Source organism: Pantherophis guttatus, chromosome 5, assembly GCF_059756535.1.
Source record: "Pantherophis guttatus breed Tessera chromosome 5, ASM5975653v1, whole genome shotgun sequence".
Taxonomy (NCBI): Eukaryota; Metazoa; Chordata; class Lepidosauria; order Squamata; family Colubridae; genus Pantherophis; species Pantherophis guttatus.
This window is the reverse complement of record NC_142067.1, coordinates 116,780,973-116,804,384: the sequence shown is the minus strand read 5'-3', so window position 1 is coordinate 116,804,384 and position 23,412 is coordinate 116,780,973. Positions and strand designations below refer to the sequence as shown.

At 44.4% G+C, this 23,412-nt stretch overlaps 1 protein-coding gene across 18 annotated transcripts in view; it reads right to left on the bottom strand.

Moving 5' to 3' along the window:
- Window positions 1-23,412, bottom strand: part of MYCBP2 (MYC binding protein 2) — a 139,040-nt gene that overhangs the window by 67,732 nt on the left and 47,896 nt on the right. For all 18 annotated transcript variants that reach the window (XM_060686538.2, XM_060686545.2, XM_087895506.1 and 15 more), the window contains exons 28-43: window positions 23,248-23,331; window positions 22,366-22,462; window positions 20,551-20,743; window positions 19,120-19,394; window positions 18,142-18,363; window positions 15,801-15,992; window positions 14,952-15,158; window positions 13,612-13,743; window positions 11,616-11,794; window positions 10,559-10,701; window positions 8,924-9,024; window positions 7,188-7,406; window positions 3,552-3,777; window positions 2,595-2,713; window positions 2,254-2,341; window positions 1,435-1,484 (exon numbers count right to left, since the gene is read on the bottom strand). In XM_060686538.2, the coding sequence (XP_060542521.2) occupies window positions 1,435-1,484; window positions 2,254-2,341; window positions 2,595-2,713; window positions 3,552-3,777; window positions 7,188-7,406; window positions 8,924-9,024; window positions 10,559-10,701; window positions 11,616-11,794; window positions 13,612-13,743; window positions 14,952-15,158; window positions 15,801-15,992; window positions 18,142-18,363; window positions 19,120-19,394; window positions 20,551-20,743; window positions 22,366-22,462; window positions 23,248-23,331 (2,527 nt within the window). The remainder of the gene's footprint in view (window positions 1-1,434; window positions 1,485-2,253; window positions 2,342-2,594; window positions 2,714-3,551; window positions 3,778-7,187; window positions 7,407-8,923; window positions 9,025-10,558; window positions 10,702-11,615; window positions 11,795-13,611; window positions 13,744-14,951; window positions 15,159-15,800; window positions 15,993-18,141; window positions 18,364-19,119; window positions 19,395-20,550; window positions 20,744-22,365; window positions 22,463-23,247; window positions 23,332-23,412) is intronic.

Sequence of the window (23,412 nt, the reverse complement as noted above, 5' to 3'; positions counted from 1 at the left end):
TAGATTGTTCCATAGGGTAGGTGCCACCACAGAGAAGGCTCTCCTCCTGGGGGTCGCCAGCCGGCATTGTCTGGCCGACGGCACCCTGAGGAGGCCCTCTCTGTGGGAGCGAACCGGCCGGTGGGAGGCTATTGGTGGCAGAAGGCGGTCCCATAAGTACCCTGGCCCTAAGCATGGATAGCATAATAGCATTCTTCCCTTCGGTCAAGGTCATGGTGCTCCTGCATCTGGATGAGAAGCAGATGCAGGAGCACCGCAGCACCGGTTGCGGTGGTGGCTCGAATTGGGACGGATGGCGATTGGGCCAGGTGATGGACTGAGCGGTGCAGGGGTTAGATTTGGGGTTTTGATTTACTGAGGAGAAAACCCAGAACTCTCAGATTTTCCCAGATGTGCCAGTATACCTACTCTAATAAAGGGAAGTTTTGAGATAATGCCTGTCTTGGAGTTTTTGATTGGAGTTGGGTTGTTCTGGAACGCTGATAACAAGATTACTTCAACAGTAAATAGAACTATTGGTGAGATCCCCCGTATTTTACTTCTTAAGAAACCAAGCTGCTGCAATTATTGAGAGTGGTGTCATACTTTAAAAAATAAATAAATGTTACGAAATCTACTGCACCGACTTCACCACGGGCATGATTTTAACGCCAACTCTTCATGGGGAAGCACTCTAAAATCCTTTACTGATGTCTGGAAATGGCCTTAAAGGGCCTCCAAAACGATGTGAAGGGAGCAGAAGGGGTGTTTGTGGGGAGGGGAGGTTGGGGGGGGGCGCGGTGCAGTGGTCAGAATGAGCCATGGGGGCGCAGTAGTTAGAGTGCAGTACTGCAGGCTACTTCTGCTGACTGCCGTCTGACTGCCATTTGGCAGTTCAAATCTCACCGGCTCAAGGTTTCCTTCCAAAGTGGGTAAAATGAGGAGCCAGATTGTTGGGGGCAATATGCTGACTCTGTAAACCGCTTAGAGAGAGCTGTAAAGCACTGTAAAGTGGTATATAAGTCTAAGTGCTATTGCTATATTGCAGGCTGATTCTGCCAACTGCCGGCAGTTCGATCCTGACTAGGCTCAAAGTTGACTCAGACGTCCATCCTTCCGAGGTCGGTCAAACGAGGACCCAGATTGTTTGGGAGTGGGGGAGATAGGCTGAGTCTGCAAACCGTGAAGCGGTATATAAGTCTAAGCCCTATTGCTGTTGCTACATCCTTGAGATCTTCCACAAAGAAGCGACCATAACCTTCATGCAGCCACCCTCACAAACCCTGGTAGGGTCAATCACTTCACAGTATCCAGAAATTCTCTTTGTGTGCATAACAGAAAAATACAAGGCTGAATCTAAAAGGAACAGACAATTGTTTGTATGAATGGTGTCTGGAAAGATAAATAGACACCAGAAGTCCCACGACCCAAGGGGGAAAGGCCAATCTGGTCTACCTGCAGGGCCGCCTCTTCCAGCATCTCAAGATCTTCCTCCAATTCATTGCCTATTCATAAATAGAAAATAATGGCACACAATCAAGATATATTCCAAAAGGATACAGACTCTTTCCCTAAGCTCCTAATAATTTTTTTTTTTAGAATTTATTGTTTAATCAATTTATATGGTTGCTCATCTCACTGATGGAATTCTGGGCAGCAAACCAGGATGAACCCATCAATCAAAATCAATTAAAAGAAGCAAGTTAAGACCAGGGGTGGGCTGCTGGGGGTTCGCAGGGGTTCGGGAGAATCTCTGGCTATGATTCTTTGCAGTTCGGAGAACCCCTAAATCCCATTCCTGGCTGGCCCCTCCCACCCTGCCCCTCCCCTCCCAGGAGTCCCCAAACGGCCCGTTTTGGATTCAGGTAAGCTCAGGGCACACACGGAGGCTCGGGGAGGGCGAAAAACAGGCCTACCGGAAGTTCGGGAAGGCCAGAAGGGCCTCCAGAGCCTGGGGACGTCATTTTTCCCCCTCCTGGAGGCTCAAGAAAACCCTCCGGAGCCCTGTGAGGGAAAAAATGCCCCCTCCCCATGGAGCAGGAGGCCAACTAGGCCACGCCCACCATGGTCACGCCCCCCCGAGCAACTGGGCAGAGAACCACTTGCTAAAATTTTTGAAGCCCATCCCTGGTCAAGATCCCTGCAAAATCTCCTCACCCACATAGCAACTTTAGGGACATGGGGCTCCATTAAAATCCTGGCCCAGCTCTAGCCTTACTTACTCCCCAAGCACTGTGCCAAATCCCCCCAACAGTTCCCTAACAGATCACCTACCAATAGGAAGGGCCAGGTCCTTTTTCATTAGAGCTGCAGCGCAGGCGCCTCCTAGATTGGCCAGTTCTTTCTCAAGCTGAACGATACCCTTGAAACAAATAAAAGAGACAGGTAATAACTCTTGGTGAAAGCCTGTAACTCACACAAAAGACGGCCAGGATGGTTGGTCCTCTTTCGTACAGTAGGCCTCTGTTTTCTTTCAAAATGCTGGCACTGACTTGCAAACCTCTGAAAGGATGTGTCCCCAAGTTACTAAAGCACCATCTGTAGTCTCTCTTGGAGCTCCCGTCTCCAGAAGCCTTTCCCCCCCCTGCCCGTTTTCTAACAACGTCAGTACTTACTTCCTCAGGTCCAGGACTAAATTCATATCCTATGGCAAAACACTTGAAGCCATAAAAAGAAGACTTTTCATCCTTTACGTAATCCGATGCAGTTTCCAGTGAGAAGAGGGCTTCATTGCCTAGAAGGGAAACAGCATATTTAGCAACAAAATAAAACTGAGCAACTAAGCTGCTTACAACTGAATGGAAAAGAGTTTGTGATTAATGCTCAGAATTAAGCTTGCAAGTGTGAGTCTTTTTTTTTTTTCCCCAAAATTCATTTGTAGGTCACCAATATCATCATCTTCTTTTAACGACCCCATAATCCTTTGCGGGGTGGAGCATGGGGCCGGATACCCTCCCTGTTGCCAATGTGGAGTTTTGTTCAGCAGATAAATTCTCATTGTGCCCAGAGAGAGAAATATCTGCCACTACCTACTGTGTTTCACCTACCTACCTATCATCTATCGGTCTGTCTGTCTGCCTGCCTGCCTACCTATCTACCTACCTACGTTTCCCTGAAAATAAGATCCTGTCTTATATTTTTTTGAACCCTGAAATAAGCGCTTGGCCTTATTGCCATGCGCTCAAAAGCCCGATTGGGCTTATTATCAGGGGATGTCTTATTTTGGGGGAAACAGGGTAGGATCGAACTCACAGCCTCCTGACTGTGAGGCGAGAGCTCCACCTCTAGGCCACACCACTCACTTGTAGGTTGTAGGCTCTACTGAGCCATTAACAGAAGAATAGACCGGCTGATTTGTAAGACCTAGATTTAAAAATGTCCAAATGAAAAAAAAAACCGCAAAAAAAATAATTTAATAGCACCCAACACACTAAAACTTCTTCACATTAATAAAGTTGTTCTTTTCATCTGGCTGAAATCAAAAAGAACTTTCTCAAATTCGTCTATGTGACTTTCCCCTCCTCCTCCCCCCCCCAGCCATTCTTAACTACACGTTTAAAAATGAGAATTACCTGGTAGCACTAACACCATTGTGGGCCAACCTGACGAGCCAGAAAACTTCTTCAGTTCTATCCATGAGTTAAGGTTTTCATGGACAGATGCCTGCTTGGGTCCAAATCCTGAAAACTGGATGACTCGCGCAGGAATGAGCAAACGAAGAACATCTTCCGACTGAGCCGTTCCACACTGGCCATCAAACTCTATCGAGATCCACCTGACACATTCGGGAAAAGTCACCTATAAACAAAACAAAACAAAAGAGGGAAGTACAAAGAACTTTTCTGCTGCCACCACGACTGATGAAATTGAAATCTGCTTAACCAGCCTCAGGTTGCATGCCTGATTATCACATCCTAGGAGTCCTGGCCCAAATACATGTGTCATGCCCCCATCAGAGCCTGAATCTGCAGGCGGCTTCATTGTCTTCGGAAGAAAATGGGGAAGGCCAGGGACTTTCAGAATTAGGACAGATTGTAGCGAGGGAGGAACAGAGGCAGGATGAATATGAGAGACGGCACTCAGGCGAGGAGCAAGGACCACCCCCTCCTGATCCAAGGACTCGGAGAGTGGAGAGAAGGTGTGAACAGTGCAGACTGAGCAGGCTACTCAGGAGAAGAGTGCCCCACCCATCTTCACAAGGCACACCTGGGGAATGAGACGCTGTGGGGAGGGGAATTTGTTGGGAACAAACGCCGAGTTCCTGAAGTGTTGCGTGCTGACGTTTGAACTTTCCAAGAGTCCTTGCATTCCTTCTGGCGTTCTGGACTAATTACCTGGATCTTTTGCTTCCTGAACTCCTTGATTTGCCAAATGAATTTGGATTTATTGCTGTGCATCCTTGGTGCAGACAGTGCTGGGCTGGACTAATTGCAGCCAGAGGCTGCTTGAGGTTTGTGTGGGGGTTTGTTATCACTCTGCTCTGGGACTTGCCAGAAACGGGGGAGCGTTTGGGGAAATTTGGAGCAATAAAGGGGCAGTTTGAACTGCCAACTGTTTGTGTTATCTCTGTGCCATGCCCTGTTGGGCACGGCACATCCATCACAACATGTTGGACTCTTTGGGGACATTGAATCTGTGAGTCATGCAGACAGACCCACTATGGAGAAAATCAGAGTCCTCCATGTTTATGTTCACAGCCATCAGTTATGTTTACTGCCCTGGTCTGGCCCGGCTCTAATTTAAAACATCTGGATGAGTAATATAAAGATATGTTTTTCCCTATTTTAATCTCATGACACAGAATGATTTCTATATAATCAAGCAAATTGTTTTCGCAAGTTGCTTTTGCCCAAGGAGCTGTTGATAGCCATCCAATCGTTGGTAGCGCTTTGGCTGAACCAATGCAAAGCCATTGTTACCTAAACTCTAGACACCAAAACACTACAGGTGGTTTTCGACTTAACAACAGTTTGTTTCGTGATCATTCAAAGTTACAATAGCACTGGAAAAAGTGACTTATGACCATTTTTCACACCATGGCAGCATCCTTGTGGTCACGTGATCAAAATTCGGATGCTTGGCAACTGGTTCATATTTATGACAGTTGCAGTATCCTGAAGTCATGTGAACAGCTCTTGCAACCTTCTTTTTTTTTTTAATTGAAAAAGTTTTACAAATACATTTTCTCCCCAATTTCACCCCCCTAACCCTCCCTAACCCCCCCTAACCCTCCCCTCCCCCTCCGGACTTCCACAGAGTATAATCCAAATCATAAACATGTTTTATGAAACTTGAACCCCTCCACCCACTATATATTCTTCTCATTTTCACAATCCAATAATTCTATCACTATATAATACATTCAATTAAAAGCTATCTGATATTTCCTAGTTTGATATTTATTCTGCACATAATCTATCCACTTTTTCCACTCCCATACAAAAGTCTCTTGTGTCCGATCTTTTAGATATGCTGAAATCTTCGCCATCTCTGCAAAACCAGCCATCTTCAAAGTCCATTCTTCAATAGTGGGCATAGCATCATTTTTCCAATATTGACCTATCAGTAATCTCGCTGCTGTTATCATATACAATATCAACTTTACTTCACCCAATGTAAAACCCTTAACAATACCCAATAGAAACAATTGTGGAGAGAACTGAATTTTTTTCTTCAGAACATTTTGCATAACCCACCAAATTTTTATCCAAAAAGCCTTCACTTTCTTACAAGTCCACCACATATGATAATATGTGGCATCTAGGCAATCACATCTCCAGCTCTTGCAACCTTCTAACAAGCAAAGGCAATGGGGAAGCCAAATTCACTTAACAAAGGTGTTGCTAACTTAACGTGTTCCAACTGCAATGATTCACTTAACAACTGTGGCTAGAAAGGTCATAAAACTCACTTAATAAATGTCTCACTTAATAACATAAATTTTGTGCTCAATTGTGGTCATAACTCGAGGATTTTCTGTACTCCAAACATCCCATTAATCCTGCCCTTACAGAATTTGAGTGGTTTGGTCAGAAGAATGATATCAACTCAAATAATTAAAGCTAGCTGAAGAGAAGCTTTTGCTGCTCACCGATGCACAAAGGGACCAGTTCACCCTAAACATTGTCTCAATCTATCCATATCTTGCTCCAGTCAGGAGTAAGAAAATTGACTTTAGATATATGGTTTATGGTTAATCAGATAACAATTGATAACAGACGGTATTAAGAAAGAAACATGGATATTTGATCCACGATCAATCAAGATTAATTTTGCGGATGGTTTGAAATAGTTAAGAAGCCGTTGTAAATTTTCTACGAGTTGATTATAATAACAGTTTGTTAACAGAGGGATTTGGAATTTTAATCTTGTCTTGTTTTTCCTGTTAACTAATTTGTTATTAATATAGTATATGGCAGGTTAACAACTTGTAAACAGAGTTAGTAGTTTCAAATTCCTGTTTCGCATGGGGTGGGAACTTAATACTATTGTAATATATTAATCAGCATTCAACTAGAGTGGACAATATGTGTATATGTGTTAGCCTTTTTCTTTAACGCACCTTTTACTTTTTAATGTTTTGTTTGTTGTTTCTTACCTTTCTGTTTGTTCATTTTTTAAATCTGGTGTATTTTAACCTTTTTTAAATCTAAATATAGATTTAAAAAAAAAAAAAACTATGTTGCCCATATCATCATGTTGCAGGCTCTTCTTATATGTTCCTGCTCTTCTGCTCTAACCATCCTTTCTATTATTTCATTTCAATTTCCCAGGTAAACCAAGGATGCCAGTGTAAATGTTGGTTTTAACGTCTGATACTGATTTTTATTGATATGTTTTAAATTATGGGCCAAATTTCATTTAATTAGTTTTAATAATTATTTTAACTTTTGTGTACAAATGTTTTTATTTTGGCTGTTCACCGCCCTGAGTCCGAAAGGAGAAGGGCGGTATACAAATTTGAAAAACAAAATAATAAAATAAATAAATGACAACTGGCTGGACGATACATGCATTCAGAGCACGATTCCTCATGCAGATCTACGTTGCCCTTGCTTAGTGTACTGAGTTATGCTGTTAGGCTGCCTGCCGTCGACGTTTTCTTGAACTGCTCCAGGCCTCCATGACCTGAACTGACTTACCCAGCAAATTAAAAGACCCAGGAAAACCACCCAATGCCCCAATGATGGGGATTACGAGAAGCTCACCTTGTAGTGGGTGACGCACGCTGGCTTGTACGGATGTTCGCTCTCAATGACAGCATAGTGGTTAGAGGTCGTACATGCAGAAAGTCCTTGCTCAGGCTGGTTGCCAGTGGTGCTGTCAGTGGACTGATTGGGATTGAAGGCCAGAGGGGTGTACTTCTGGTTCAGCACCGCGACGGATGGAAGCAGCTGCTGAACCAGGCCAAAAACCTCCACGGCTACCTGTGGGGTGACAAAAGGCAGATGGAGGCATGTGAGCTGAGTAAAGTTATGGCACCATGGCAGGAAGAGGGATGCTCCTTTGCACCAAGGATAGGTTTCTTTTATTGGTCTTGTTGGGAGTCACCTAGGATTATCAAACAGGAACCGTAAATAGCTGCACCCCTGGTGGTACAATGGTTAAAGTGCAGGATTGCAGGCAAACTCTGCTCACAGCCTAGAGTTCAATCCTGATGGGGTTTAAGGTTGACTCAGCCTTCTATCCTTCCGAGGTCAGTAAAATGAAGACCCAGATTGTTGGGGGCAATAGGCAAACAATGACGACATTGTAAACTGCCCACAGGGTGCTGTAAAGCACTATGGGGCTGTAAAGGTAAAGGTTCCCCTCGGACATATGTACTAGTCGTTCCCGACTCTAGGGGACGGTGCTCATTTTCGTTTCAAAGCCGAAGAGCCAGTGCTGTCCAAAGACGTCTTCGTGGTCATGTGGCTGGGATGACTAAATGCCAAAGGCACATGGAACGCTGTTACCTTCCCACCAAAGGTGGCCCCTATTTTTCTACTTGCATTTTTTCTGCTTTCGAACTGCTAGGTTGGCAGAAGCTGGGACAAGTAACGGGAGCTCACCCCATTACGCGGCACTAGGGGTTCAAACCACTGAACTGCCGACCTTTCGATCAACAAGCTCAGCATCTTAGCCACTGAGCCACTGCGTCCTAAATCTATGTACATAAATCTAAATGTACATATATCTAATAAATGTACATAAATCTAAATGCTTATTGCTATAAATAAAAAACTGAAAAAAACTCAATCTTCTTTGAAAGATGTCAGTCCAGTATTCTCATTTAGCTCGATCTACTTAAAGGCTCACTGTAAATAAGGAAAGCAATTTTTAAGTCAGGTGGCATCAACACCAACATATTTTGAAAGATCCAATTTCTTTTCCTGATTGTTATTATTACAGATTCATACGATTGTAAATGTAGATTATAGTATTATTATAGATCATAGATTTGAGTCCTGGACCTAAAAAATAGGTTCTCAGGTTAGGCTGAATCTAAGAGTTTGTGTTGAAACATGGAAAGCCTTGATTCTTGATATTGAAAGTCTAACAATCCATTTAAAAAGTTAACAATGCCAGTTTTATGGCTCCAAGCTTGTAGCCACTTAAACAGAGGCATCGACTGGGTTGTAGTTTGGAAGCTTTCAAGTATAATTGTAATATAAAGGCAAGGACTTGTGAAGGGACAAAAATCATGACAGATATTCTTGAATTTAAGGAATGAGCAATTTCTGACTTTCTGGAATGTGAAAACCAGGTATCTGCTAAGTATTTAAGGGATGAGCAATTTCTGACTTTCTGGAATGTGAAAACCAGGTATCTGCTAAGTATTTAAGGGATGAGCAATTTCTGATTTTCTGGAATGTGAAAAACAGATATCTGCTAAGTAAACATAATGTCATAACCTAGGTTCATCCCATGGTCTTTAAAAGGCCTACGAATTGTTCGAACGTACCTTGGGAATAGCTGCTGCGACAGGTTCTATGTGGGCTATCATCAGAGGAAGGAGCATAGAAAAGAGGCTGGAAGAACTTAGCAGCTCAGGGATGTCCTCAGCTACAAATAAAAAAGTGGTTCAAGTATTAAGGAACACATAACCCCCTGAAATAGTTAAGACCCTGCACCAGGGGTGAAATGCTCCCGGTTCGGACCGGATCACCTGATCTGGTAGGGAGGGTGGCGGGTGGTTCGGAGAACCGGTAGCAAAAATCCCTGCCTGCCGCCCCCCCCCCACGCCCAGCTGAGCCGCACAATCATCTGAGGCTTTTTTTTACTTTTAAAAGCATTTTTTCTACAACCTCTTCGGCCGAAAAATTGCTTTTAAAAGTTAAAAAAAAAAAGCCTCTGATGACTGCGCAGCTTAGCTGGGATCATCAAAGGCTTTTAAAAGAACCCCCCCCTTTTTTTTTCTTTTAAATGCCTCTGACGATCCCAGCTGAGTTTTTAAAAAACCCTCTGCCGATCAGGCAACTCAGCTGGGATCGTCAGAGCCTTTTGAAAGCATTTTTTTACAACCTCTTCGCCGAAGAGGTTGTAGAAAAAAAATGGTTTTAAAAGTTAAAAAAAAAAAAATGGCCACGCCCACCCAGTCACATTACACCCACCACCACCAAGCCACACCCACAGAACCGGTAGTAACAAATTTTAGATTTCACCACTGCCCTGCACTGTCTCATTGAAACTTTACCTTCACCTTCAATAATGCGGGATCCTTCATGCTCTCTGAGCTTGGTTATTTTCTTGCAGATGTTTCATTATCACCGATGATGCTCTGATGATACACTAGAACTAATGAGTGACCTAGTTTGGGTAATGAAACGTCTGCAAGAAAACCACCAAGCTTAGAGAGCACCAAGGATCCCTCATTTCAACCCTGAGCTACAAATATTCCCCTTTATTGGAGCTTCGTTAATACAGAGATTATCCGGCTTCTCATTCCCTGCACTTGCCCACTGAGTCCACCATGCCCCACCGAAGCAACAGCTGCAGCCTGGTTGCTGGGGCAGTCCAATACTGGCTGTCTGGGTCCAGGTCATGGTTGCCCCAAGGGTGCTTTTTCACCTGGACTTCCTTTTTCCTTGAAGACATTTCGCTTCCCATCCAAGAAGCGTCTTCAGTTCTGAACTTCAATTCTGAATTGAATTGAACTGAACTGAAGATGCTTCTTGGATGAGAAGCGAATTGTCTTCAAGCAAAACAAAGGAAGTCCAGTTGCCTTTTGAAAAAGCACCTTTGGGACAATCATGACCCGGATGACTGAGAATCTCCAAAGACCTTTACAACTCTGGTTATTTCCATCTGTTTCCTTTCTCCACCTTCAGACAAAATATACACTCGGTGCCTCTTGTTTCCCTGACTATTTCAGAGATCATTAACTGATCGTTGGCGATGACAAAGCTAAGCTCCTATTGTTTTGTAGATCTCCACATGGAAAACATCCAAGCAAAAAACTCTGACCCACTCTACTACAAAGGAAGTCAAGGGAAATGCCTCTTGCTGTGGCTGCTCTTTTTTTTGTTTTTTGCTGCCTAGATGGTGGAAGCAGATTAAGGGACTGAACAAATTCATTAGGGAATTTAAAACATCTTACCATCTACAGCAAGAGCTCTGTGCAAGAGATCTTTCGCCGCTCGGACCACCGCGCTCACAACAGAAAGTGCTCGGCTACAATTCTTATCTTCTTCGTTGGCCTTATTTAAGAGCTGCGATTGCAAATCTCCATCATACTCGCTTCTGGAAAATGGAAAAAAGTCAGTCAGAGAAGTCTTAAAACAAAACCAGTACCGTAATAGACGTAGGTGTAGGCACACAACCCTCATCAAAACATGGTTTAGACAGCGCAATATATATATATTTTTCTTTTAATGACCATGTAATCCCTTGCTTCAAGGTGGAGTCGGGGTAACTGAATGGAGCTGAGCATTTATTGTCTGGATGCCCTTCCTGATGCCTACCCGGAGTTCACAGCAGATATTTTCTCTTTGCGCCTAGAGAGAGAAACATCTGCTGTTGCCTAGGATTGAACTCTCAACCTTCCAAATGGGAGGCAAGTGTCTTCACCTCTAGGCCACTGCACCACCGCAGGCAGTACAAAAGAATATGCTGATGAGAATAGAAGAATGGTATTGTGAAATGTGGAAATTAGCTTTAAACAATAAAATGACATGTGATATTAAAATTAGAAATGGTGACTATAAAGAAGATATTTTCTGGAAAATTTGGAAACCATTCGTGGACTATGCGCTGGGAAAATTGGATGCTTTGGCACCTGTACCCCGAGAACGTGGATTTTGGCGATCATGAGGATATATCCGAAGAACCAAATCTTCCTTTCTTATGTATAGCACAGGGTGAAATATTGTATATGTAAAATAAAATTAAAAAAAAAAAGAATATGCTGATGTATTTCCCTTTTTTCAAGATTTTTTTTTTTTTTTTTGGCTTCAAATCTTCATGTGACTCTACTTACTATGCATTCTTTTAAATGTTACCCATAGCCTTTTGGGAGTCCGGTGGCTTCAAAATCGAATAAGTAAATAAAGTATACTTTCCTACAAATGACTAGCGCAACACCACATTCATTTAAACACATGCATCTTCGTTGTGTTTAAAGATAACACCCAGCAAAACTCATTTTTCATGGGTACCTATAATAAAGGATCTGTGGAATTTGGCCCCGGGTCTGATTGGTGCCGTTGCTGCTCAAACTGCAAGTGCTGAAAGTGAACGTCACGCCATCCGGACACTGGACAGTGGTCATGCCTCCATCTCCGTTTGCTGTGCGACTCCCATAATTTCTCAGACGGACAGCGTACTTCACGTTCTCCTTCAAACATTAAGCCAGAGTGAACTGAGGTAACCTTTTTCATCTATTTTAGCACAGCTGAGTTTTAAAGATAGCATTCACATTTTTAAAATATGAAAAGGGGCTGTTTTTAAATGTCAGTCGTTACAGTAGTATTCTTGCTGAAACACCCTTATTAATCGATATATCATGAGTCATACTAATCTTTGAATTACATGTTTTCTGCTATTCTATTGGAATAAAGTTATGTAGAGAGCTTTTTCTGCAGTGGCCCCCGTTCTGTGGAACATCCTCCTTTCGGAGATTAGAATGGGCCCAACCCTGTTAGCCTTCTATAATGCTTTAAAAATCTGGCCTCGCTCCTGTACTTGGGGCGCTATATAAACGGAAACGGAAGGGAATGAAAGGAAACGGAAGGGAAGGGAAGGGAAGGGAAAGAAAGAAGGGGAGGGGAAGGGAAGGAAATGGAAGGGAAGGGGAGGGGAGGGGAGGGGACGGAAGGGAAAGAAAGAAGGGGAGGGGAAGGGAAGGAAATGGAAGGGAAGGGGAGGGGAGGGGAGGGGACGGAAGGGAAGGGAAAGAAAGAAGGGGAGGGGAAGGGAAGGAAACGGAAGGGAAGGGGAAGGGAAGGAAACGGAAGGGAAGGGAAGGGAAGGGAAGGGAAGGGAAGCGAAGCGAAGCGAAGCGAAGCGAAGCGAAGCAAAGCAAAGCAAAGCAAAGCAAAGCAAAGCAAAGCAAAGCAAAGCAAAGCAAAGCAAAGCAAAGCATGGGGAGGATTTTCGGTCATGAAGACTTGTAGAGTTGTCTGAAACTATATAATGCTTAAAATAGGTAGACAAATCCCTGGGACATTTAACACATCTATTTTGCATAATTCTCTAAACCAAAAGGTGGAGCATTAATTTTGGCCCACTGTATCCATTTCCTCCTTATGCTGCCAGCCACATTCCCTGTCATGCCCCCGTCTGCATCTGAATTTGCGGAGGAAGATGAGCTGGAACAAGAACTGACAGCAAGTGAGAGGGCAGCTTCATTGGCCTTGGAGGAAACTGGGGAAGGGCAGAGTCAGTCCAGGCAAGACTGTTCAGAATTAGCAAGGTCTGCAGGCAGGGAGGACACACAAAGCTCAGAGGAGGAGCAAGAACCACCCCCTCCTGATGCAAGGGCTCAGAGAGTGCAGAGAAGGCGTGATCAGTGCAAACGGAGGAGGCCACGTGTGAGGAGAGTGTCCCACTCAGTTTCACCGGGCACACCTGGGGAATGAGACTTAAGGAGAGGCTGTGTGGAGGGGCATTTGTCGGGAACAAACATTGAGTTCCTGAAGTGTTGTGTGCCAACGTTTGAACCTTCCAAGAGTCCTTGCATTCTTTGTTGGCATTCTGGACTAATTATCTGGATCTTTTGCTCCCTGAATTCCTTGCTTGGCTCTTGTTTTGCCAAATACATTTGGGATTTATTGCCGTAAAGCCTTGGTGCAGACAGGGCAGGGATGGACTAATTGCAGCCAGAGGCTGCTTGAGGTTTGTGTGGGGGTTTGTTCTCAATCTGCTCTGGGACTTGCCAGAAACGTGGGAGCGTTTGGGGAGCTTTGGAGCAATAAAGAGGCGGTTTGAACTGCCAGCTGTTTGTGTTATCTCTGTGCCGTGCCCTGGGTTATCACATTCCCCACACCCTAAACAACTTAAAGAAAGAACAGTACTGCCCTAAAGGAATGAAGTTTCCCACAGCTGCCTTGGCTGATCAGAAGTAAAGCCAGGAATTAACTTGCTAGGTTGTTAGAAGTGTTGGTTTTCAAGAGATTTTGGATTTTCTACAGGAAAATATATTACTGCATTTACCTTCAGAGGAACGACTTTGTCAAGTTTAATTTCCGCCATCTCGCTCGGAGAATCGTCTGTGGTGTATGTTCCTTTAACTAATTCTAGAGATGTCCATCTATGGGAATGAGTTGAATCTCCTGTATGATCACTCTAAATTTAAAAGATCATTTTAATGCAGCTATAGCGTTAATAACAATAATAAAAATTAACAGTATAAAAGTCAGAACTTCTATCCTACAAGCTATTTTTTTTAAAAAAAACCTAGCTTAAAGTGTCATGGCTCCCACACAAATCCACGACAGAATAAATTCAATGCAGGTGTTAAAAACACTCCTAGGGATGAACGATTTTTTTCCTCTCCTTCCTGCACACACACCTGTGCACACAGAAAGGCATCCTTTCTTTATCCTGTTTATATGGAAGGAAGATGGCCCTGATTCCCAGCAAAGAACACTAGAGGGAAGAAAAAGCATGCCCGAATTCTAAACACTGTCTAAAGTCTTAACCTTTTCATCTTACTGAAAACTCATCAAGTCTATCCCAAAGGTGCTTTTTTCAAGAGGCAACTGCCTCTTGGTTTCTGGTTTTTCTTTGAAGATGTTTCGCTTCTCATCCAAGAAGCTTCTTCAGCTCTGACTGGATGGTGGGGAATAGAAGGATTTATACTCCTTGCAGACAGCTGGTCATTTGCATTCTTTTAGAGGGCCGTTGAAGCCACTTGGAGGTTTGTCTGTGCCTTCACAATAATGCAAATGGGTGTGGAGCCTTCTTGGAACTGCTGAAAGGACCGTGTTGTAGACTGGAGACAGATGATGTCGGTGAGGCTCCACACCCATTTGCATCACTCAGGTGACCCTGATGACACAGATAAACCTCCAGGTGACTTTAACAACCCTCTAAAAGGATGCAAATGACCAGCTGTCTGCAAGGAGCATAAATCCTTCCATTCCCCATCATCCAGTCAGAGCTGAAGAAGCTTCTTGGATGAGAAGCAAAATGCCTTCGAAGAAAAACCAGAAAGTCCAGTTGCCTCTTGAAAAAAAGCACCTTCAGGACAACCATGACCTGGATGACTGAGAATCTCCATAGACACTCATCAAGTCTAGTTTTGTTCCTCACCCAATGTACCCCATAGCGTCCAAGTATAAACATGTCAGGCTAGCATACCTCTGCACACTAAGAAGTGCAGAGTGCACGTCTCCACATATAAGGAGACGTACAAATTGTGATTCCAGAGAAAGAATGAAGGAATGACTGTGTATATGTGTTTGAAGAGCAAAAGCAACATCAAGCTGGTACTGAATGAGGTTTTCACAGAAAAAGGTTGGATTGTTTCTCTCTGTGTGGTTCATACGTACATCGTCCACTAGGACTTCCAGTTCGTATTCATGGATCCCTCCTCCTCCGTAAACCGAAAACCCGACCACAATGACTCCCGGTTTGTCCACGGAGAAACAGATGGCGTCCGGAGAGCCGTTTCCAGTGTTCCAGCTCCTGCCCTGACTGGTTTTTGTAAATCGATTTGGGCTGGACTTGACAGAATGCAGGGAGCCGAGTCCATCGGCCTGGAGAGAAGAAAGTCAACATTAAGACGAAATTTGACTACAAAGGATTTGAGGTAAGTTTAGGCTTCTGACATGACAATGAAAGAAGTTACACAGACATTTTTTTTTCCTAGTCTGTTCATCTGTGAACCACCTGATTAAACCTCTCTGCAAAAATATCCTTAGAAACTGATAATCCCTCAATTTAAAATGCCCTGGCAAAATGCAGCCAAAGCTGAAGCGTTTTATTTCTGGAATAAAATAAACCATAGTAAAATCATCATCGGAAAATGATTATCTGAACTGAATGTAGGAATATAGGGTTTCCCTGAAGTCCTTTTAGCAGACCATGAGGAAAAACAGTACGCTGGAATTAGGCTTACAAGTGTTTGTAGCCATCCTCTCAATAAATTTCATGAACAACAGAGGGGGAAGAGCATGGAATTTATTTCCTTTTAATGTAACCAAGGAGAAAATAATTCATTGTTTATTCTATTGTTCCATTACTTCACTACTCTCATGTTTACATTTTGTTTCATTTTTCTGTTTTTATTGTTGTAAGCCTACATTAGCCCCACAATGAGATAGGCAGCAAATAAATTTCACAAATAAATGACTAAAAGTGAACAAAAAGTTTAGGTTAGAGTTGGTGACTCTTATTACCTCAGATCCCAGTGCAGAAGCTGTGAGCTCGCTCACAATACTCGCAAGCAATCCACAGGTATTGGAAACCAGATGTGCAGAGAACAGCTCATTTTCACGTCTCAGGCTATTTCTCACAGGTAAAACTACAATCACCAACATCTTCTCAAGGACCTCGCGAAAACTTGTCATTCCAGAGATGTTCTCCTCACTCTGCAGAACCAAAGATGCGCACTTAAAAACTAATCAAGGAGAAAAGCAACCAAGAACTAAGGAGAAATTTCCTGACAGTTAAAAGGATCAATCAGTGGAATGGCTTCCCTCCACATCATGTGGGTGTTCCAACACTGGAGGCTTTTAAGAAGGGACTGGACAACCATTTGTTTGAAATGCTATAGGGCAGTGATGGCTAACCTTTTTGCCATCGCGTGCCAGGAAGCGGGGGGAAGGGGGAGTCACGCGCATACATGCCTACACCCATAATTCTATGCACCCCGCGCTGCGCATTCGTCCCCCTCCCCCCGCTTCAGGCACGTGATGGCCCGGTAGGCCCGTTTTTCTCTCTCCCCAGGCTCCAGAGCCTTTCTTGGAGCCTGGGGAGGGCAAAAACAGCATTCCCCCCCCCCAGAGGCCGTCCGGAGTCTGGAAATGGCCCATTTGCCAACTTCCGGTGGGACCAAAAGGCCCTTTTTTTGCTCTCCCCAGACTCCAGAGCCTTTCTAGGAGCCTGGGGAGGATGAAAATGGCCTTCCCCACCCCCCACTGGTCCTCTGGAGACTGGAAATGGCCTGTTTGCCAACTTCCAATGGGCACAAAAGTCCGGAAAATCAAGTGGCTGGCGCACGCATGCGCGCTTGAGCTGAGCTCGCGTGCCCACCGATATGGCCACGCGTGCCATAGGTTCGCCATCACGGCTATAGGATTTCCTGCTTGAGCAGCGGGTTGGACGAGAAGACCTCCAAGTCCCTTCCAACTCTGTTATACTGTTACTGAATTTTAAGCTGTTATTTCTGGTGTCAGTAGGTCTCTGTTGTGATGGACCTGTAACCTGGGCTTGTAACCTGATAAAATGCTTGTAACTTGGTAAATGGGCTTGTAAGATGATAAAATGCCTCAGAAAGTATAGTCCTCTCCAGATTGATTACTAGATCCTTGCTGAAGAAGATGTATTTCAATCAGCAAAATGGTGAAAGCAGCTTCTTTCTTTTGACTTTGCTGGTATATTGCTGGTTGAGGAAAAGGAAAGAAGACAATTTTCAACCGTTAGCTGAAGACATAATTTCTGCAGCAGCCTGGGTTATCCCAGGGGGTTGGACTAGAAGACCTCCAAAGTCCCTTCCAGCATTTCTGCTAAAATGATCCATAATGTAACACAATTCTGGACTGAATTCAGACGTCAAACTCTAAACTGTGAGGTTTTAGGACACAGGTAAACTGGAACATTTGTTCTGGATTTCGCTGCTTGGCTTGGTCAGAGTTTCTGTAGAGTCTAACAGGTGCCCTAGTTGCTACGATGAACAGGTCAGAAAATTATCTGTCAAACTCCAGAGGAAAATTGATATCAATGAATTAATATTTTTATTAATGCAGCATTTGTGCAGGACATAAAGCATGAATGGATATACAGCACTCCTTCCCCACTGCTGTTGTGCTCTGAATCAATGAAAACAAAGGCCCAACTATTCTTGAGGGAAAACATTAATTACAGTTAAAGAGTTCTTCCCTTTTATGAAAAAAAAAAAAATTAGCTAAATGTCAAGCATAGGAAAATCAGGAAGTCAAGCCAGTTCAAATGAATACTGGTTTGTTGCATGCTAGCTCTCGCAACAAGAATCTAACAGTCAAAAACAAATTGGCGGTAGTTAAAAGCAGGTGTAAAATCCAGCAGGTTCTGACAGGTTCTGGAGAACCGGTAGCGGACATTTTGAGCAGTTTGGAGAACTGGCAAATACCACCTCTGGCTGGCCCCAGAGTGGGGAGGGAATGGAGATTTTGCAATATCCTTCCCCCAGTAGTGGGGAGGGAATGGAGATTTTGCAGTATCCTTCCCCTGGAGTGGGGTGGGAATGGAGCTCTTACAGTATCCTTCCCTTGCCACCAAGCCACACCACGCCCACCAAGCCATGCCCACAGAACCGGTAGCAAAAAAATTTGGATTTCACCACTGGTTAAGAGTCAATGGAATTCAAGACGGGATGGACTGAGATCTGTTGCGGCCATGAAAGGACTCCAGACTGATGACGCATTTGACCCCTCCCTCGGGCTCAGCCTCATCTCCTACACACTAATGCTGTTAACAATTGTGAGGATTTACTGTGACTTGTGTTGGCCCTGCCAAAGCATTTCTGTAGCAGAGACATACCTGACTTAGTTTTTCCATGTGCGCCACCAGAAGAGGAAAACGATGGGCCAGCGCGGAGTCATTCTCAGTACTGGCTTGTTTTATTCCCGAACACAGCAAGGCTTCTCCATCGTAAGCAATAGGGAAGATAGAGGTGAGCTTCACAGAAGTGTGGCACAGCGCTGACATCACAGCTGCCAGCAGCCTGCTGCTTGAAGTCTTGAAGTTGGCTTCCTGGATATCCTGGAAAAGGAGCAGGTTGGAACAAAATGAGGGGTTTCTGGCTGCAGACAGGAGGAATTCTGCTCTGCGGTCTCTCGCACAGCTGTGTCAACACAACTTAGGAAAGCTCGTGGCAAAATGGAGAAAGCAACATGTTCTGACAGTGAGAACAATTAATTGGTGGAATGGCTTTCCTCCAGAAGTCGTGGGAGCTCCAACACTGGAGGTTTTTAAGAAGAGACTGGATAGCCACTTGTCTGAAATGGAATAGCATTCCCTGCTTGAGCAGAGGGTTGGACCAGGAGACCTCCAAGGTCCATCCCAGCTCTGTTAATTTGTTATTTTGTCCAGGGAGGGATGGTAAGAAGAAGAAGGGATGAATAAGAGGGACAAGAGGCAAGCTGAAGGTGGCACTGGAACACAAATGGTGCTAGGAGAAGCAACGGAGAAGAAACACTAAGAAGAAAGCACCATTGGAGGAAAAGGAGGTGGAGAGAGACTCCTTTTCTTTCTCTGTCCCTTCTGCCTCATTAAGAGTTATTGACCTTTGTAAAAATGGAAACTCGGCCCTTTGAAGAATGAAGGAGCAACAGGAACTGAGAACAGCAACGTCTTCTGTTTCAGTCAATGCCCTGCCCTGCACAGAGAAGGCATCAACTGGAGAAATCTGCCTATTTGGGGCCAATTTAATGAAAGAATGCTATTCAGAGGTTTTGGAAAATAGGTAGAGCTTTCCAGAGCATCTCTTCAAAAGCTAAAAGAAGGGATTTTTAGTACCTGATCCAAGCAGTTGAGTAAATCACAGAGGCAAGCCCACTGCAAGGCCGGAGTGGGATAGAAAGAGTGAAAGCAGGCCGTGAAGGTATTATGGCATTCCTGGAGAGCAGCTTCCAGCAGGCTCAGGGGCTGAGTGAGGTAGCCTTGAGGGTCATTGTCCAGCTTGATCATGCAATGGTCAACTCCTTCCGACAAGATTTTTCTCAGCAGGGTTCTCGTCTTCCCAATGCAGTCTGCGAGCCTGCTGCTTTCTTCAACGACAGCTTTAGTGGTGGCTGCAAAGAGCGGTAGCAAAAGTGACACTAGGAATGCAGTCAAGAGGTTTGAGGGGTCCTTGGTGCTCTCCGAGCTTGGCTGTTTTCTTTCCGACATTTCATGACCCAAACTAGGTAACGTTATCAGTGCTTTCAACCTTGAGCTACAAATATTCTCCTTTATTAGTCACTACATATGGACGTCAAACCCTTCGGTCCACTAGTTTGGGTAATGAAACATCTGCAAGATACCAACCAAGCTCAGAGAGCACGAAGGACCCCTCATTTCAACCCTGAGCTACAAACATTCTCTTTTATTGGTAGTCAAAAGGTTTAGTGATAACTCATATGAAAAATAAAATTGTCTGGACAAGGATACACCTGAAGGTAACTAACCCAGAAGGACAATGAGTCTTTTGGGCCGTGTGTCCTCTTCGAGGACCTCAAAGAGACAATTACCTTCTATTAATCAAAGCTTTCCCCTTTCTCCAAAAAAGGAAGCCAAACATAGTAAGACTATGCATTAAATCAACTTCTAAGCTAGGTTCAATATCCTAGCTTGGGGTGTCCAACTCAAGGCCCATGGGATGCTTAAATCTCGTCCAAGGGGCTGGCCTGGAAATAGCAAAGGACTGGCCCCGCTTTGGCTGGTAGGTGCTGCAGGAGGCGTCTGTCCCGTCTCGCCCCCATCCCCCGTCTGGCCGGTCCATGGAGGAGAACTAGAATGCTGATCCAGCCCTCGAAGAAATCCAGTTTGACACCCCTGTCCTGGCTTATTCGCCACAGTACAAAACCAACAGCCATATTTATTTCATAGAGAATGTCCTGGTTTCTTTGCCTTTGCCACAAATGAAGGAGAGGAAAGACTATGTGTAGACTATGCTAGTACTCTGTTTCTCCTAAAATAAGACAAGACCCTGATAATAAGCCCAATCGGGCTTTGGAGCACATGGCAATAAGGCCAAGCGCTTATTTTAGGGTTCAAACACATATAAGACAGGGTCTTATTTTTGGGGAAACACGGTAGCCCTTTTCACCTCCTGGCTGGCTAAGGTGAAGTAGAATTATTCCACCATGAACTCGGTTTTACTAAAAAAAAAAAAAAAGAGAGAGATCCCTGTATCATTAGGCAGCAAGTGCACTTGAAATAGGTAAAAAAAAAAAAAAAGCATCTTACCTGAAACGGGGTAAATTTCACAGGTGTAGACACGCAGTAACCTCAAGCAGCAAGTGCCGACGAATCGCAGCCTTTCCAAATCCAGAAGGGTGGCTGTGTACTGGAACCCCTTCAGACCTCGAAGTTCCTCCACTCCTAAAACTAAGGTTGTCCAGCTCCAGTGAAGAATGCTCAGCAGCGACTCAAAGCACTCCTGTTCCAAAGGAAACATAAGGATAGCAAACAGGACTCAACAAGGAATATTCATTCACCTGAGGCTCTCAAACTGGGCAATACAAGATCCCGAGGAAAGAAATACCATATTTTTTGGACTATAAGAGGTACCAGAGTATAAGACGCACCAAGATTTCAAAGAGGTAAACAAGAAAAAAAAAGTTTTTGCCCTTCCCGGCCCCTAGGAGCACTCTGCAGGCATCCCAAACCGTCTGCACATCTCGTTTTTTGCAAAAACGGAGCCTGCAGAGGGTTTGGGAGGCCTGCAGAGTGCTCCTGGGGTCTGGGGCGGGCAAAAATATCCCCATTTTTGTGAAAAGCGGGCCCATTTTTGGTTTCCCAAACCCCCCATGCTTAGCGTTTTTGCTCTCCCCAGCCACCAGGAGCACTCTGCAGGCCTCCCAAACCCTCTGCAGGCCCCATTTTTGCAAAAAACGGGCCTGTTTTTGGCGAAAATGGGACATGCGGGGTAGGGTTTCAGGAGGCCAAAAATGGCTGTATTCGGTGCATAACACCAACATTTCCACCCTCTTTTAAGGGGGGTGGAAGTGCGTCTTATATTCCAAAAAGTACGGCATATAGTAACGTTCCAGAGAACATATGCTTTCTGGGCAACAAAACCTTAAAAGATGATAAAACCCAACTGCTGTTGCCCATCTTCAATTCCTTCAACTAAACACCCGTTTAGGAACCGGAGGATGGGACAGAAAAGCTGACACATTCTTTGGAAAGGCTGAAGGTGATGGTCAGGAAGCTTCTTCCTTACCCCCTCGCCCTCATGAAAATATTTTTACGTTGGACTTCAGTCCAACCATAACAAATTCAGGAGTGCTTTTAACCCAGCTTTGAAGAAACACCAGAATGGCAGATGCCGCCTCCGCCTCTTCCTCCTCCATCATTGATTTTCCTTGCTAAACTGATACAACTTAGAAAATGGATATGCGTGCGGAATTTAGCTTTCCAGAATTTCACCTCTCATTGTTTTTCTAAAAAGGATTTGCCTAATCCTGAGGGTTACCAGGGTGCCTAGGAACGAGGGAGCCATAAAATGTTTCCCCAGAAGGTCAAAATGAGAAGACGATGAGAAATATGCCATTGCTCTCTTTGGACAAAGGGAATTAATGCTGCAGAATAATCACGGCACAGAAACTGTGGCCAAAACCCTCCTAAACTCCTGCCTTCTAGGTATCATGAGCAAATTTATATGCAAGATAAAGGATAATAAATTCCATGTTCACCTGCTGTGTTTCTTCAGTCACTGCAGGGATAAAATGCCATGGACATAAATAAGGTTCCTTAAGAATGAATACACATTTCTTCTTTACAAAAAGGCCAGGGGTGTGTGTGTGTGTGTGTGTGTGTGTGTGTGTGTGTGTGTGTGTGTGTGTGTATTCGGCTGAAGAGGTTGTAGAAAAAATGCTTTTAAAAATTAAAAAAAAGCCTCTGATGATTGCGCGGCTCAGCTGGGCAATGGGGGGGGGCAGTGATTTTTGCTACCGGTTCTCCGAACCACCCGCCTCCATCGCTACCGGATTGGGTGATCCAGTCCAAACTGGGAGCATTTCACCCTTGCAGCAGACTATTCTTTACTAGCCAACTCACCACAGAAACGGTTCTTGCAAACGATCGCTTTAAAATATGCACCGGCTCGCTAGTTTGCTGTTTGCCTTTGGATGCGCTTCCGTCACTCGTTGGCAGCCTAGAAGGGAAAGCAAAAAGAAGAAATAACGTTGACAAGCAGGTATGAGGGATATACAACCTCATGGTCCACATTGGTTGTTGCAGGACATGGTTTCTGATCAATGAGCTGCATTTAGGTCCCCAAGGATGCATGGCCAGCTGTTGTTTCTCAGAAGTAGCAGCTCAAAAATTGCAAGAGAAAAATGTATCTGTTCAAACACCCTGATTGCCTTGAAGAAGGACAGGGAGGAGGAGAGAGGAGGAAGGAGGAAGGAGGAAGGAGGAAGGAGGAGGAGGAGGAAGAAGAAGAAGAAGAAGAAGAAGAAGAAGAAGAAGAAGAAGAAGAAGAAGAAGAAGAAGAAGAAGAAGAAGAAGAAGAAGAAGAAGAAGAAGAAGAAGAAGAAGAAGAAGAAGAAGAAGAAGAAGAAGAAGAGGAGGAGGAGGAGGAGGAGGAGGAGGAGGAGGAGGAGGAGGAGGAGGAGGAGGAGGAGGAGGAGGAGGAGGAGGAGGAGGAGGAGGAGGAGGAGGAGGAGGAGGAGGAGGAGGAGCAGCAGCAGCAGCAGCAGCAGCAGCAGCAGCAGCAGCAGCAGCAGCAGCAGCTGCCTATAGCCATAAAAGAACAAAATTATATTGGCTAATAATTACTGTATATATTCATTATGGAGAACAATTTATAGATCCAGAAAACTCCAATTAAAATACGAAAGTGTTGCTACAAAAACATACAACCCACATTGTTGAATGTTACATTACGCTTTCGGTTCAAAGGTCTTAAAGAAGGAATATATATATATATAGCATTACCTGTACAAGAGTTGAGGGATCTGTCCTGCATTCACGTCTGTGCCATTATTTGATTTCTTTGAACTTTTAAACTGGAAGACAATCCTGCAAGAGGAAAACAGATTTAGAGGCCGGGGATGCTCCCTCCGTTTCAGAGGCGCCAAGGGGACAGGGAAGGTGACTTAC